Source organism: Erithacus rubecula (assembly GCF_903797595.1).
Source record: "Erithacus rubecula genome assembly, chromosome: 24".
Taxonomy (NCBI): Eukaryota; Metazoa; Chordata; class Aves; order Passeriformes; family Muscicapidae; genus Erithacus; species Erithacus rubecula.
This window is the reverse complement of record NC_136676.1, coordinates 280,537-297,567: the sequence shown is the minus strand read 5'-3', so window position 1 is coordinate 297,567 and position 17,031 is coordinate 280,537. Positions and strand designations below refer to the sequence as shown.

General features: G+C 51.0%; 1 protein-coding gene across 1 annotated transcript; it reads left to right on the top strand.

Annotated features, from left to right (window-relative positions):
- Nucleotides 1–2,390: 2,390 nt before the first annotated feature.
- On the top strand, nucleotides 2,391–15,284 carry SLC2A1 (solute carrier family 2 member 1). The gene is given in 13 exon segments (XM_079326401.1): nucleotides 2,391–2,558; nucleotides 7,125–7,217; nucleotides 10,440–10,578; nucleotides 10,581–10,599; nucleotides 10,733–10,866; nucleotides 10,869–10,972; nucleotides 11,315–11,477; nucleotides 11,557–11,744; nucleotides 11,835–11,909; nucleotides 11,912–11,941; nucleotides 12,040–12,141; nucleotides 12,370–12,573; nucleotides 13,606–15,284. Coding segments are annotated over 13 exon segments (1,467 nt in total). The 5' UTR covers nucleotides 2,391–2,540; the 3' UTR covers nucleotides 13,804–15,284.
- Nucleotides 15,285–17,031: the final 1,747 nt, after the last annotated feature.

Below are 17,031 nucleotides of genomic sequence, written 5' to 3'. Positions count from 1 at the left end.
TTCAGATTTTTGTGATTTTTAAGGATTTATAAATATGAATTTGAGTGGAAAGGGGGACTTCCTGGGGTGGGGGTGGCAGAGCCAGGCACACGTAGGTGTGCAGTCACTCGTGCACAGATGTGCAGCCGTGCAATCTTGCACACTCATATGCACAGACACATCCAGTACACACACACATATATGTAGGTATGCAAATAGTGACAAACACCTGCACACCCATGCACACATGCACACGCGTGTGCACAGTGACACACACACCTGCACAGTGACACACACACCTGCACACACATTCACACGCGTGTGCACAGTGACACGCACACCTGCACAGTGACCTGCACACCAGAACACACCTGCACACACATACACACATTGACACACGTGTGCACAGTGACACACACACCTGCACACTCATTCACACGCGTGTGCACAGTGACATGCACACCTGCACAGTGACACACACACCTGCACACACATTCACCTGCGTGTGTACAGTGACACACACACCTGCACACACATACACACATTCACCTGCGTGTGCACAGTGACACACACACCTGCACACACATGCACACACGTGTGCACAGTGACACGCACACCTGCACACACATACACACATTCACCTGCGTGCGCACAGTGACACACACACCTGCACACACATGCACACATTGACACGTGTGTGCACAGGGACACACACACCTGCACACACATGCACACATTCACATGCGTGTGCACAGTGACACACACACCTGCACACACATGCACACATAGATATGCGTGTGCACATTGACACACACACACCTGCACACTCATACACACACGTGTGCCCAGTGGCACACACACCTGCACACTCATACACACATTCACACTCGTGTGCACAGTGACACGCACACCTGCACAGTGACCTGCACACTCATACACACATTCACACGCGTGTGCACAGTGACACACACACCTGCACACACACCTGCACACTCATACACACACGTGTTCACAGTGACACGCCCACCTGTACACACATGCACACATTGACACGTGAGTGCACAGTGACATGCACACCTGCACACTCTTAGGCAGACACATGCATAAATACACATTTATACACAGACAAATACACACATGTGCACAGGCACACACAGACACACACATACACAAACTCAGATACAGATCCAAACAGACTGACATACAGACACACAAACACACACACCAGACACACATACATACACAGACACACAAACACACAGACCAGACACACACACAGACACACAGACACATGAGACACACATACATGAGACAGACACATGCACACAGACACACACAGACAGACACAGAGACACACATAGTCAAACAGACATTCACACAGTCACACACACACACACAAACACACAGACACACACACACACACAGACACACACAAAGACACACAAAGACACACACAGACACACACGGACACACAGACACACACACGGAGACACAGACACGCAGACACAGTCAGACGCACACAAAGACATACACAGACCCACAGACAGACATACAAACAGACACACGAACACAAAAAACAGATACAGACACACACACAGTCATACAGATATACAAAGACACACAGACACAAACACAGACACGCACAGACACACAAAGACATACACAGTGACACACAGACACACATACACAGACACACATACAGACAGACACACAGGCACACAGAGACACGCACACACACAGACACAGATACACAGACACACAGACATACACAGTGACACAGACACACAGAGACTCAGACACAAAAACATACACATACATACACACACAGACACACACATAACAGACACACAGACATACCCACAGATACACGCACAGACACACACATAGATACACACACAGACACACATATAGATACACACAAACACACACAGACAGATACACAGACACACACATAGATACACACACACGGACACAGACACAGACACACAGGCACACAGACACAGGCACACACATAGATACACACAGACACACCGACACACAGATACACACAGACACAGACACACACAGATATACAGACACATACATAGACACACACGGACAAAGACACAGACACACAGACACACAGACACGCACACACCCCGGCACACACACAGACACAGACACAGACACACACAGAGACACGCACACACACAGACACAGACACACACAGACAGACACACACACACACAAACTCTCACCCTCTCACTCTCTCACACACGGACCCCTCCCCTCCCCCGCCGCCCACGTGCAGCCCCGCACGCGCCGCCGCCCCCCCGCGCGCCCCCTCCCACGCCCCCCATTCCCGGTTCCCGCGCCCCGCCCCGCCCTGGCCCCGCCCCCACCCCACACCGCCCAATGGAGGCCGCCGCCTCGCGCCGCCCCCGCCCGCGCTCTTAAGCAGCGCCAATGCCCGGGCGGCGGCCGCGCCTCCGCCCCGCTCCGCTCCGCGCCCCGCGCCCCGCGCCCCGCGCTGAGCCCCGGCCTCGGCCCCGGCCCCGGCCCCGCTCGGCCCCGGCACCGCCATGGACACCGGCAGCAAGGTGAGCCCTCGCCTCCGGCCCTGCTTTGCACAACCCCGGCCCGCCCTGGCACACGCGCGGCTGCCGCCGCCAGCTTCAAGCACCTTTTTACTTGGTTTTGTACCCTTAGCGCGAGTGTAACCCTCCCGGTAGGGCGGCCGATGCCGGCTCAGCGCGTCGCAGCACGCCTGGCAGCCGCTTTTTGGCTCTCCGCTCCCCCCGAAATGCGGAACCGCGTTGGGCCGCCCCAGTGCTGACCCTTTTGACCGCGTTTCAGGAGTGTCGGAGGAGGTGGCTCCAGATCCCAGCAAAGGCCGAGGTGGCTTTTGGAGGTGCGAGGTTGGGGTGACCATGCCGGCACCCCTCTGATCCCCGCAGTGTTGGGATTCGGCCGGCCATATCTCGTCTGGAGTCCTGACCCAATTCCCATTAATTTTTCCCAAACTGTGAATTATTAAATGCTCTGAGCTCTCCCGGCCGCTCGGCAGCGGCTGGGATACCCCAACACCTTCCCCATCCCAAGTTAATTAATTAATAATTAATTTGTGGGGTAAGAGCCCAGAACGATCCGGGTGGTTATTTCCAGCAGGTCACTGACATCAACCCTATTTGCTTCATCTCAACCACCAAAATATTCCCCACCTCCCAAATATTCCCATCTGTGAAAGGCTGAGATAAATCCAACTGCGTTGTTTTTTTTTTTTTTTTTTGTTTTGTTTTTTTTTGGTTTTTTGGGGGGGACCGGGGAGAGGATGTCGGAGAGGATGTGTTAGGAAATTGGCTGCGTGGAGGTACGAAGTGTAATTAATTCCCCAAATCGTAGTTTTATCGTAATTAAAGATGTGACAGGAATGGTCCCTCCTGGTATTTATCCCCTGGAAAACAACTGTCTCTTCTCTCCCCTCCTCCTCCTTTCCCCCGCGCCCTCCTCCCACTTTGGAGCATGTGAAATACATAATTTTCTTAAATTTAAGAATCTATATCTACCTGTGTATAGATCTCCTACTTTTAAATGATTTCATTCCGACAGTCTCGGCCGCGGCGCCTGTTTTCCAGGATGGGTGGTGGGATTGGGGGTGGGAGCCGGGAACGTGCCGGCCGGCAGCGCGGTGATGGGGGCAGGAATTAAACGCAAATTTGGTCTCATACCCAAGAAATCCGACGCACTTAACTCCCGGCTTCCCGAATGGAGCTGGAATCGCGTTCCCGCTGCTTTTCCAGCTCCGTAACCACCTGCCTTGGATGAATTTGGGTTAGAAATGATTAATTTTTGTAAAGGTAATTAATCGCAGGGATGGTTTGCCAAGCACTGATGGGTGACACTTCCATCCCGAGTGTGTTTTGCATGGGAAAAAAGGGGAGTTTTTCATGGAAGCAGTTGGCGGTTGGGAGGTGGGGGACAAACTCCCCTTCCCAATACTTAATACTTCCCTTAATACTTAATAATTATATTATTAACCCAGGGTGGGGGGGAGGGTTGCACATTCCGTGTGTTTTTTTCCAGCTCATTCCATGCACAAACGTCTCCCATGCTGGTCGCAGTTGCAAAACTCACTAGGATTGTGTTGCCGTCCCTGGATGACCTTTAAGTAGGGAAGAAAATAAATACAAAATCAAATTCCACCACTCCGATGCTTCTCCCCATCCCCCACGATTCTCTGCCTCAGTCCAAATCCCACCGGTCCCCACAGTGCTGGCGTGACCCCCAAGTTCTCTGGCTTTAAGTCCCCTCCTGTGGGTTTGGAGTGGATTTTTCCTGGTTTTTGGTGGGGATGTGAGCTTTTCCGGGGTTGGGAGGTAGCTGCAGCAGTGTTGTCCGTGTGCCCTCATTCCTGGGAATGTGCAGATGAGTGTGCAAGGGGCTGCACCAACTGCCCACATCCCCTCCACCATCCCTGGATGGGACCACTCGTGAGCGGCCCCTGGGCTGCTTCTTAAATCCTCATGGATCATTTTAATGTTGTCTTTGTCATGTGAATTTTCCCAAAATTCCCTCTTGGGATCCCCTTTTAAAACTATTATTTGGATTTTTAAGGAATTATTGATTTTTTGTGCTCCATGGGACTGACAACATCCCAAATTCTCCATGCTGGAATATAAAAACTTGAAATTCCCTTCTGGAATATACTTATTAATATTATTAGAAGGAATTATAATTTTCAGTTTTTTGCTATGAGGCAACAGCGTCCCCAAAATCCTCCATGCTGGAGTGAAAAATGTTAGAATTCCCTGCTGGCCCACTCTTTCAATATCTTTATATTAATATTTTAATATTATTATTTGCTTTTGAATTGATTATTCTTTCCCTTGATCCATGAGATGGGCTGTATTTGAAGTCCTTCCAGGCTGGAGGATAAAAAAAAAGAGTTAAAAAATAGAGTTGTGAAGCCGAAGGCAGCGGGTTTGGGGGCCCCTGTCGCCCCCCTGGATCCTCCTCGAAGCGTCCTGGCTTCCGTGTGGAGCTGGGGAGGAAGCAGGAAGCAGCTAAAAAGAAAACAAATACTATAAATTTATTTAAAATCTCTCTTTCCTATAACATAGAGGAATTAATAGGGATAAAAACAGGAGTTTGGGTTAGTTGAGCTTAAATAAGTTTATGTTTTGGAAATAAGAGGGGACTTGTCCCTAATTTCCTGATAAAGATGCTTTTTCCTGCAAGGAGGTTAAAACCCACGTGGGGTTTGGCAGGAGCTGCCTGGGCAAAGCTGCCCTTAAAAATCGACTTTTCCCTTTATTTAATTATTTTCTTCCCCCCCAAGTTGCCTTTAATGGCGAAGTTCGAGCCGAAAGGCTCCCGGATCAGAGCCGGGCAGTGTGTTTGGAACTCGGAAGGGAGCGGGAGGAGCTGACTCACCCTGACCCTACTTGGGACGAGCCTCCAAAAAGCAGATTTCCTGCCAGTTTTACCCTTTCATATCTTCAAACTGCTGGAATTTAATCAAAATACGAGGATTTTTTTGCTGGATTTTTTTTTCTGTTGCCATAAAAAGTTTCCTTTTTCCAAATGTTAAAATGAAAAAAATAATTTTTTTATTTTTTATCTTTTTTTTTTGGGGGGGGGCGGTGGGTAGTGGCTGGTGTGGGTGCATCAAGGTGTTGTTACCTCTCACCTTCCTGGAGCAAAGTTCATCCAGCTGCCGCATCCCCATCCCTGGAGCCATGACTCACCTGTGCTTGCCCTACCTAGGGGAACGCCTGGCAGCTCCCAGGCTGCCCTTTAGCCAGGAAAAGGCAAAATCGGGACCCAAACAAATTAGAGTGATCTCCTAAAAGCAAAGGAAAATCACCCCATCCCTCAAACCTCCCAATTTCCCCCAAACCCACCCAACCACCCCAAATCCCTCATTTTTTAATATGATTTCCCCACGCTACAGATGCTTTCAGCATTCCCATCCTAGGTTATTGGGGGATGGATAAGGTTGCATTTAGAATTGTGGGGTTTTTCTGGGGTTTTTTTTTTTTTTTTTTGGGACACAACCAACTTCCCAGCTCGTTCATGCCCTCCCAAACATGGAGCAGGTTTTTTCCTTGGGGTGGATTTACTCTGAAGCACTGACCAAATCCAAGTGCCAAAACCTCCCTGATTAGTTGTGTTGGGGCCAAGCCTAATTAATGAGCTTCATTAACGGGCCTGGCTTCATTCCCTCTGCTTTTTCTCTGGGAACTTTCACATGGAGTGAGGCAGTAGTCAGAGTAGCAGAGGTCAGGGAGCAGCATTAATTCCATTATTTATTAAAAGAAAGAGGAGAATGGTTATTATATTTAAAAAATATCTTTTTTTTGGTGGGGGGGAAGTTGGAATCACCCCTCATTTAGATGGGATCTGAAGCATCAATTCCTTGGGAATATTAATCCAAGACACCCTGGCAGGATCCTTGGGATGACATGTTGGTACTTAGGGAGGAACCCCCCCATCCCCCCCACCTCAAATTAAGGGGTTTATAAATTTCACGTGGCTCATCCCAAAGCTGATTAAGTGGGAATGTCGGATCCTGGTTCTACTGCCGGGAAAATCTCCTGCCTGGGATAATTGGGCCGCTAACGAAGGTGGCCCAAGCGCTGCCCTGCCCTGACCCTGCTCCCGAACAAGGCTCTGATTGTTGCTCTGGCTCAGGCGGGAGGAAGAGGAGGCCCAGGAAGGCTTTGCCAACTAACCAGGATTTTGCTCAGCGACTCTTAATTAGACTCCGATGGCAAAGCGTTGTTAGCGGCGGCTTCCCGGAGCATCCTTGGCCGGCAGTGCGCGGAGGCTCCGCCGTGCCCTGGGAGCGGCCGGCGCTGGCCCGGAGCCTGACGGTCACAGGGAGCCTCCGAGGGGACCCTTGGAGCCCCGACAATGCCTCTGGCCCACTCCAGGGCCCAATTTCCTGCAATCCCCCAAACCAAGGGAGGTTTTAACCCCCAAAATGATGTGATTAGTGATCATTTTTTTCCCCTTAGTGCCAAAATAGTGAGTTTTCTCTTTTATTCTGAATATCTGTACTTCTGCCTTCCCAGCACCCCGTGCAGCACCCTGCTATTGTTCGGGTGGGGAAGGCAGGGCTGCGGAGATACCAGATTTAAGCCCTTTTCCCTGTTTTGCGGCAGATGACGGCTCGCCTGATGCTGGCTGTGGGAGGAGCGGTGCTGGGCTCCCTCCAGTTTGGATACAACACCGGCGTCATCAACGCCCCGCAGAAGGTGAGTGCTCCCAGTACCCTCTGTAGGGAAATTCCAGCCCCCAGTCGCAAAATTCCACCGCTCACCACTCCCCCCCTCCGTGTCCGAAAACAAACCAGCCTCTGCTGCCAGCCTGGCTAAAATAGTACATCCCGCTAGGCAGCTTAGGGCTGTAATGGGATTTGAGAAGGGGCTGTTTAGCTGCAGCCTTCCCAGGAGAATTTGTTTCCTCCTTGCTTGGCGTTTTTGTTGGGAAAAATCCCAGCAGTGCCTGCAGGATGTTCTCTGGGTGTGGCCGGTGGAACTTTTAACCTCGGCTCTTAGTGAAGGTCTGGGACTTAATTAAGGTTTGAGTCATTTCGAGTGGCTGCTCTGACCAAGAGCTCTATTTCTGAGTTTTGCATCCCAGCATAATGTCCCGGTAGGAGAGAGGGCTGGCTGGGAAGTGCTGTAAGGGGGATGGACTGCAGGAGGTGTTGGCTCCTCCTCCCGTGTATTGCCGGGACCCTCCAGGTGCTGGTCGATACCCGTGGTCCATGGAAAACATGACTTTTCCCAGATTTGGTGGTGTTTGAGGTGTTAAACACTTGGAAAATTATCTCAGAATTCCCATGTAGTGCTTGCGATGTTCCCTGGGTGCAGCTCTTGTGCTGGGATAAGGTGTGGAGGGAGGGTGATTGGGCTTTGGCAGGAGCGAAGCTGTCCCCAGGTGTCACAGCCCCAAAGAATGCAACCCACTGGGGCAGGATCCAGCTGCCAGAGTTTAATCCCATCCCAGTGAGTGCCTCTGGAATGTTGCCTGTGGGATAGAAGACCCTGTGGAAAAACTCCCAGGCTCCATCAGTATGAGAAGAGGAAAAAAGCCAGGAATTTGTTCAAGGGTGTTGCATTATGTAGTATTGAATCCTGTGGCTGGAGGCTGTGGCTCCCACCCAGAACCTGCAGGGTGCTGCTGAAGGCCTCCTGAAATATCCCCATGCCTCCTTGCCTTCACGTGCACTGGTCCAACGTTGGGGATGTCCATTCTTGGATGGCCCTGTGCACCCTGCCTGGGAGATGAGCAATGGAGCAGTGTTTGAGCCGTGTGAGCTGCGAAATCCCTGGGATTGCACTCAGGAACCCTGGCATTTGCCCTCATTTTCCTGAGCTCTGGCACTGTTGGAAGAAGGAATGCTATGATCACCACCCTGGTCAGAGCCACATCCAGGAGGAGCTTTGTTTTCCTGAGCTGAAGGATTTATCTCCATCCTCTCCCAGCTGGCTGCTCTGGGTGACATGGTCAGGGACCAGCTGTGAGCTTCCTGTGGGACTGAGCTCCAGCGCCTGCAGACCTCAGCAAATCCAGATCCTCATGATGGGTGTTGCCACAGTTTTCTTCATGATTTTGGGGATGAATCCCTTGGGCTCAGGCCAGGACGAGTCACATGGTGCAGACCAAGTCACCAGTGTTGAGGGGAAGGATTTGGGATGCTCTGTGTGGGAGCACAAAGGGAAGTGAGATGATAGTTATCCTGGGCAGCAAGATGTGCTGGACACAGGGGGTCATCCCAGTTTTAAGGATGGGGACACGTAAAGTGTGGTATTGGGCTAGGGATATGTTACTGTGCAGGATTGGAATGTGTGGGACTTGGAATGGGAGTGCTTTGGGATAAACTGGGTCACAGAGTTGGGATGCATGGAGGTGCAGGACTGGGACAGGAATACCTCAGGATGCGTTGAGGTGCAGGATGGGGATGCACTGGGATAAACTGGAGTGAAGGGTTAGGATGAGGATGCACAGACATACAGAGTTGGGATGGGGGTGCATTGAGATGCATCAAGGCACAGGTTTGGGATGCACTGATATTGGGATTCATGGAGCTGGATGGGAATGCATCACAAGACTCATGTGAAAAGGTGGGGGGAAACCCCCACTTTTGGGAAAAACAGGTTGTTTTTTTTTTTTTTTTTTTTTTCCCCTTCTCCCTTCAAACCCATATTTCACCTCCTTCCCCCCCCAAAAAAAACATTGGGTTCTTCAAAGCATCCCTTTTTTTCAGGAGGAAGGGGCAGGAAGGGGTGTTATTTTCAGGTACCCCTGGGCCTACTCAGAGCCTGAGCCAGCCCAGACATCTCCAATAATCCATGAATTATTTATTTTGGGAATGGGGAAAAGCATCCAAACCTCAGTGAAACTGGAGGTAACAAAATCACTTAAATATGGAAATTCTAATTGTTTATGTCCTTTGGAAGAGGAGCAACTTGGAAAAATAATGATACTATTGGGACTTGTACCCAGCCCAGTGCGTATTTCTTGTGCTGTCTGTGCCAGAGCTCCTGTTTGGGCTTGGATTAATGAGAAAGTGGAAAGTGAAGCACAGTGGTGTAAATAGCAAATTGTAGAGTGAAGCCCTTCAGAGCAGCAAAATCTTGGAGCCACCTGAAGCCCAGCAAAACAGGGAATCTCTGGAATTTCTGCTCCTTCCAGCTTGGCTTAGTGCAGTGTTTGCTGTGGTGGTTTAGGGATGGATGACCCTTAAATCACGCTATTATAAAGGGTTTGGGTTGGAAGGAACCTTTAGAAGGTCATTTAGGCCATGTCCCAGCCTATGGGCAGTGACAGGGACTTGGTGAAGCTACCAGTCACGGGCTGGTTTTAAAAATGCATCAAAAGTATACAAAATGTATATAAAGGTATATATTTTGTATATAAGTGTATGCATTTTATGTATAAAAAGTTACAAAATGTATATAAAAACATTAAAATTCACATGCCAAGCTATTCTTGGTGTTTCAAATCAAGGCCTGTGTTGCATAGAGGCATCATGGTATTGCAGAACCGGCAGAGATTGTGTGTTATGGAATTCCTGGGGGAAAAAACCTGGGCATCCAGCTCCAGGAGTATCCAAGAGGAGGGGAACTGCCCTGTGTTCCTGCCCTTCCTCCATGGGGCTGGTGCATCTCTGGCTCCTGCCCTGCCCTGGGGAGCAGTGTGACCTCCCCATGCCTGCCTGGCGAGTTTTGGCAGCGCCGTCTCTCCCTCTCTGGGCAGGGTGAAGCCCAGAACCCGTCCGGCTGCATTTCCCCCACGTATCCCAGCAGGTTCCACTCCCTTGGGCTGGAGCCGAGCCTCGGCCGGCGGCTCTGGTGACGGTGACGCATTGTCTTGTGAGCTGCGGTGGCCGCAGGGACTCGTCCCTCCAGTGCATGGCTGAAGCAGAGGCGGGTTTGATGCGTGGTTTGGTTTCTCTCCTTGTTTTCCAGGTGATTGAGGATTTCTACAACCGCACGTGGCTGTACCGATATGAGGAGCCCATCAGCCCTGCCACCCTTACCACGCTCTGGTCCCTCTCTGTTGCCATCTTCTCTGTTGGGGGCATGATTGGCTCCTTCTCTGTGGGGCTCTTGTAAATCGCTTTGGAAGGTGAGCTCTGAGCCTGGTGGATCCCTCAGTGGGGTGGTTGTGCTGCCTCACCTCACCCTGGCATCCATGACTGCCAAGGGCTGATCTTGGGATTCTCCTCTTGTCTTCACCTCTCTCCTCCATCCCTCTCCAGACGCAATTCCATGCTGATGTCCAACATCCTTGCCTTCGTGTCAGCTGTCCTCATGGGCTTCTCCAAGATGGCTTTCTCCTTTGAGATGCTCATCCTCGGCCGCTTCATCATTGGCCTCTACTCTGGCCTCACCACAGGTTTGTGCCCATGTATGTGGGCGAGGTGTCCCCTACTGCCCTGCGGGGGGCCTTGGGGACCTTCCACCAGCTGGCATCGTCCCTGGGCATCCTCATTGCACAGGTTGAGCAGCACTGGAGAATGTTTTGGGGGAGTGTCTCCATTTTTTTTTTATCCTGACACTCATCAGGGCCTGCAGTGATGAGGTGCTATGGATCTGCACAACCTTTCAGGTGGAGCTGGGGTGGGAAGGGTGAAGCAGGAGCTCAGCAGGATCAGGAATGCTGTGGAATCTGAAGGTTTGGGATGGGCAGCATCAGGATGTTAACATCTGTTGGCCACCTGGAAGCAGCACAGGAGTCCCTCCAATGGCTGTTCCAGCTTGGAGCACACCATGAGTTGCACAGTTGTGTCCAACCAGGACTTTTCCAGCTGGGATGGGTGGCTCAATCCCTCTCTCCTCAGGTGTTTGGTTTGGACTTGATCATGGGAAATGACTCTCTCTGGCCGCTGCTCCTGGGCTTCATCTTCGTTCCTGCCCTGCTGCAGTGCATCATCCTGCCGTTTGCCCCTGAAAGCCCCCGGTTCCTGCTCATCAACCGCAATGAGGAAAATAAAGCCAAGAGTGGTGAGTGACTCCTCTGCAGGGCCCATCTGGGCACTCTGCAGGGTCCTTGACATCTCCTGACCCCACCTCTCCTTCTCAGTCCTCAAGAAGCTGCGAGGCACAACGGATGTGAGCAGCGATCTGCAGGAGATGAAGGAGGAGAGTCGGCAGATGATGAGGGAGAGAAAAGTCACCATCATGGAGCTGTTTCGCTCACCCATGTATCGCCAGCCCATCCTTATCGCCATTGTCCTGCAGCTCTCCCAGCAGCTCTCAGGGATCAACGCCGTGAGTTGGGTGGGGTATCAATGCCAGAGGTCAGCTTGGTTCTCCCAGAGCTCTAGGACCTGACTTGTGGCACCTCCCTGCCTTTTGTAGGTCTTCTACTACTCCACCAGCATCTTCGAGAAGTCTGGGGTGGAGCAGCCTGTCTACGCCACCATTGGCTCTGGTGTGTGGTGAACACAGCCTTCACGGTGGTCTCGGTGAGTTTTGGCCTCCCCCGGGGTCTCTCCAGGGGAGTGGGAGAAGGGACCTTTCCTGCAGGCTGGGGAGGTGCTGACAGATCATGTTCATCCCACAGCTGTTCGTGGTGGAGCGAGCCGGGCGCAGGACCCTGCACCTCATTGGGCTGGCGGGGATGGCTGGATGTGCTATTCTCATGACCATTGCCCTCACACTGCTAGTAAGTACTGGGGAGGCTGGGAGGAGGAGGTGAGGGGAGGGATGGTTGAAGAGGAGGAAGGTATATTTCCTTAAGGTGAGGCTGAGCACTCAGTCCCCATTGTCACATCTCTCCCAATTTTCCAGAATTCCAGTTTCCAGCTCATGTCTTCTCTGCTAGCACCAGCTTAGGTGTCCAGGTCCTGTGTCCCCTTCATGGCACTGACCTTCTCCCTTTCCCTCGGCCTAGGAGCAAATGCCCTGGATGTCCTACCTCAGCATTGTGGCCATCTTTGGGTTTGTGGCCTTCTTTGAGATTGGCCCAGGCCCCATCCCATGGTTTATTGTTGCGGAGCTGTTCAGCCAAGGCCCCCGTCCTGCTGCTTTTGCTGTGGCTGGGCTCTCCAACTGGACCTCCAACTTCATCGTGGGAATGGGCTTCCAGTACATTGCGGTAATCACAGCTGGAATATTGGAGGAGTGGGGAATGTGGCTGGGGAGATGGGAATCTGAGAGTCCCAGGGGATCCCAGCAATCCAGGGGAGTCTCAGTGCCAGTCTCTCAAACTGTGTTGGTTCAGGGTGGATCCAGATCCCAGTTCTGGATCAGGGATGGAAACTGTCCAGCTAGACCCTGATGCTGGGTCCTTGTGCCAGACTCCAGTGCTGGATCCCATTGCTGGATCCTGCTACCAAATCCAAATCCTGGGTCGGGTTGTGGGTTCCTGGTACCTCATGCTGGATCTTATTGTTGGATTTTGGTGTGGAGTCCCGGTGTCAGATCTTGGTGCCAAATCCCGCTGCTGGATCCCAGTGTTGAATTCCAGGGCCACATCCTTAAGCCCTAAAACGTGGGCTGAGATGGTTTGGTTGGGTTAAGATCCCTTGGGAAGAAGGACTTGGGGCCAGAGCGGGAACTCAACTTAGTGTTCCTTATGAAACTTGCGATGTTCCTTGATAGTAGGACCTGGGCCTTGAATGGCCATGGCAAGGTATGGGCAGGGTGGTACCAGCTGGTCCTTTGGCCATGGCCCATCACTCTGTCCAGAGATGGGAATGGAGCTGGGAAGGGGCTGGAGCACCAGGAGCAGCTGAGGAAGCTGGGAAAGGGGCTCAGCCTGGAGAAAAGGAGGCTCAGAGGGGACCTTGTTCTGCACAACTCCCTCAGGAGGGGACAGCTGGGGGATTGAGCTCTGCTCCCAGGTAACAACGCCAGGAGGAGAGGACACAGCCCCAAGCTGAGGTTTAGATTGGATATTGAGAAAATATCTTCATGAAAAGGGTGGTCAGGGAGGTGTGGAGTCACCATCCCTGGAAGTGCTCAAAAACATGTGGATGAGACATTTGGGGGCATGGGTTAGGGGTGGACTTGGCAGTGCTGGGTTGGTGGTCGGACTTGATCTTGGTGGGCTTTTCCAACCTCAACAGCTCCGTGATTCTGTGACCTCCATCCATGTGCTCACCTCCCCCTTTCCCTTCAATCCCAGCAACTCTGCGGCTCCTATGTCTTCATTATCTTCACGGTTCTGCTTGTGCTCTTCTTCATCTTCACCTACTTCAAAGTACCGGAGACCAAAGGCCGGACCTTTGACGAGATTGCCTCGGGCTTCCGGCAGAGTGGGGGCGGCCAGAGCGACAAGACCCCAGATGAGTTCCACAGCCTGGGCGCAGACTCGCAGGTGTAACCTGGACCCCAGGCACCACCGCCCCCCAAATCCAGGGGACTTTTAAAAACACTTTGTACAGACCCCAGACAGGAGGGAGTGGGGGGGGTCAGGCACTGACACCCCTTCTCCAGCTTCCCCCAGTGGTTTACTGGGGACAGACTGGCCTATTTTATTTTTTTTTTCTGCTAGGAACGAATTTTATTTTATTTTTTAGCTGGTTTCGCGTCCAAGATTTCAAAGCCAATAGGTGTTTTAAAACCCAGCCACGCAGCCCACACCAGCAGGAGGGCAATTCCCTGTTTTTTATTAACGACGCGATAGCTATTTAATGGAAAATCATGTAGAGGAAGTTTTTAAAAAGCTGGAAACTTATTTTTAACGTTCTAATCATAGAGGGAAAAATCACATAAATTGACAAAATCTAATATTTTTTAAAAAAAACTACCAAGAAGAGTAATTTTTTAAGGTTTCCTTGATTTCAACCTCGCGGTGGGTTTGTGGACGGGGACCTCCCGCCTGGGGCAGCGTGGAGGATGGAGCCGTCTGGATGGATCGGTTGAAAAGGTCAATCCGTTGTCGTAGGCTCCTCTCCTTTCGCCTGAATTCCACCTGGGAGGGGAAAATGGGAGAGGGGGGATGTCTTCTTGTTGAATTTTGGGATTAATCTCGGCAATATTTGCCCGACAGTGAAGCGCCAGTGGCAGCCGCACACGACAACATCCCCCTTCATCACCACCCCCATCCCGGGACTCACCAAAATCCAGCACCGCATGGATACAGCTGTTTCCTGCTCTGTGTATAGACTGGAAGATATTTATATTTATATATTTTTGTTCAATGGTTGTTAATAGTAGACCTTTAAGTTATAGCGTTTCTGATTTGACAAGCCAAGTACTGTAAATATTCTTGGAGTATATTCACACTGTATAATGCATACAAAAGGTACAGAAAAATGTTATAGTTTCTATAAACTAAGAAAAGCAAGCTTGTACATGGTTAGGATGACTTTTGTATAGTTCTGCACTGTAGTTGTATCTATTGCACTGAATTTCAGGCTGTAGTATATTAAAAAAAATACACGAGAAATACTGTCCTTTTCAAACAAAACTGAAAACACACACAAAAAAAATATTTCCGGAGTGCAGCCGGTGTGGGAGCTCCTGGCACATTCCCAAAGCTATGGGGAGGGTTTTTTTTTGTTTGTGTTGGGTTTTTTTTGTTTTGTTTTGATGTTTTTGTTTTGTTTTTTTAAATAGTATCTTTTTAAAAATTTGTTTGGTTTGGAAGTGATAATGCTTGACCACCTATGAAAGAAAATAAAGTGGGGGGGGGGGAGTAAAATAATCTCTTTGAAAATGCCCGTTCTCAGCTGGTTGTGGCACAGCTGTGCCAAGCTGTGGGGGGGTGCATGTGTGGTTTTTTAAGCAAATCCCTGCAGTGAAGTGCCAAGGGGAAGTTGTGTGTGTGAACAATAAAGGAGAATGTGAGCAGCCACCCAGCCCAGTGTCCTGTGCCTTTATTTCTTGGAGCTGGACTTTCACTGCCCTGCCAGGGGTGGTGGGGGTGTCTGGGAATGTGTGTCCCTGCAAAGCTTTTCCACCAGGGAGCAACTCACCTGGTTGCAAAATACCTGCTCTGGGTGTACAACCAGATTTTTATTGCTTGGAGCAGCCTGGGCTGGGATCACAGGGGGACCTGGCTGGAGCTGTCCTGCCCTGTGGATCCCAAGCTTTCTCCCCTTGCCGGGGACAGATCCTTGAGCATGAGCACCTGAGGAAGAGAATTGAAGGGAGGAGGTTGCTGCTGCTCCATGGATTTGGTTTTTTTTCTCCTTTGGCTGAGAAGGTGCCAAGAACTGCAAGCCTGAACACTTTCAGGCAAAGAAATGCTGATCTTGGTCACTTCAGGTTTTTTTCTATTTATTGAAGCAGCTCTTTGCCCTGCAGGGCACACACTGGGCATAGCTGTTGTAGGAAATTGCTTGTAGCATCTTTAAAGAGCTTACCCAGAGTGTTCTTTCTGTGCCCAGGGCTCTCCTCACTCTGCTACTTCGTTCCTGGTTCAGGAAGATGCTCAGCCCTGCACAACCTTCTTTCCAGGCTCAGTTTGTTTTGCTGAACACCCAGAGCAGCCACATGGCCCTGCAGGCTCAGCCTGGGAGCACTGGAAGGATTATGGCCACGACTGAGCTCCAAATCCCTGGTGACCCAAATCCTTGTGCCCTGGGGCACTGTGCCAGCAGGCACAGTCCCCCAGCATTCCTCACCCCATGGAGGCAATCACTCCAGCATCTCCCAGCCCATGGAGATGGTTATTCCACACTTGATAAGGCAGAGAGACCACCAGCATCTCCCAAAGGAGTGCTGGGAGGTCTAGCCCTTCTCCAGGCTGTGCTGTGCATCCCAAATAGCCTTATCCCACCCCCTGGAATGGAACATGGCTGAACCTGTGGTTTTCCCTTCCCCAGCAGCAGCAATCCCTGCTAATTGCTCAGGCCCCAGCTTGACGAAGCATTTACAAAGTGCACTTGACTCCAGCCCAACTCAGGCAATTAAACACCCTCATAAATCCTCCTGAAGTAAATGAGCCTTAATCAGAGCTCAGGGCTCAGCCCAGCACAGGCCGAGATTCCATTCTGCCCTTTCCCAGCTGTGAGGGATCACGAAATGCAGTAGCTGCAGCATGCTTCCCACACTCTCCATGGCCTCTGGAGCCTTCTAGCGTCTGGCTCTGCTCTGGTGTCCCTGTCCCTTCCCAGCAGGGTCACCTCTGTCCCAATGTGTCTTGCTGTTCCATGGGGCAGGGAATGGGAATGGGCCTTGTGGTGGCACCTCCTCCTGATGTTGGTGAACAGATCCAAGGGGATGTCAGCTCTGCTGGGAGGAAACTACATCTCCTTTAGGTTAGCATCCCTGTTTGGAGCCTTTTCATTCTTTACCTCAAGACTGTTTAGAGTCCCTCATGCCTCCCATGGTCCCTCCTGGATGGAAGTCCTTCCTGTGAAATTTCTACCCATGAAAGTGGAATAAAGGAGTCTCTCAGTGCCCAGAGCTATGAGAAGCTCTGTAGAAAGAAAAAATTCCGAGCACCTGGCATAGTGGAAAGTGTTCCTGCCCAGGACGGGGTGAAGTGCAATGAGCTTTAAATCAGGCTGGTTTTCCAAACCAGAAGGGATTCTCTGGAAATTGGTTTGGAGATAGAGGGGCTCTGCAGAGAGCTTTAATGCCTTCTCAAGCCCAACCAGAT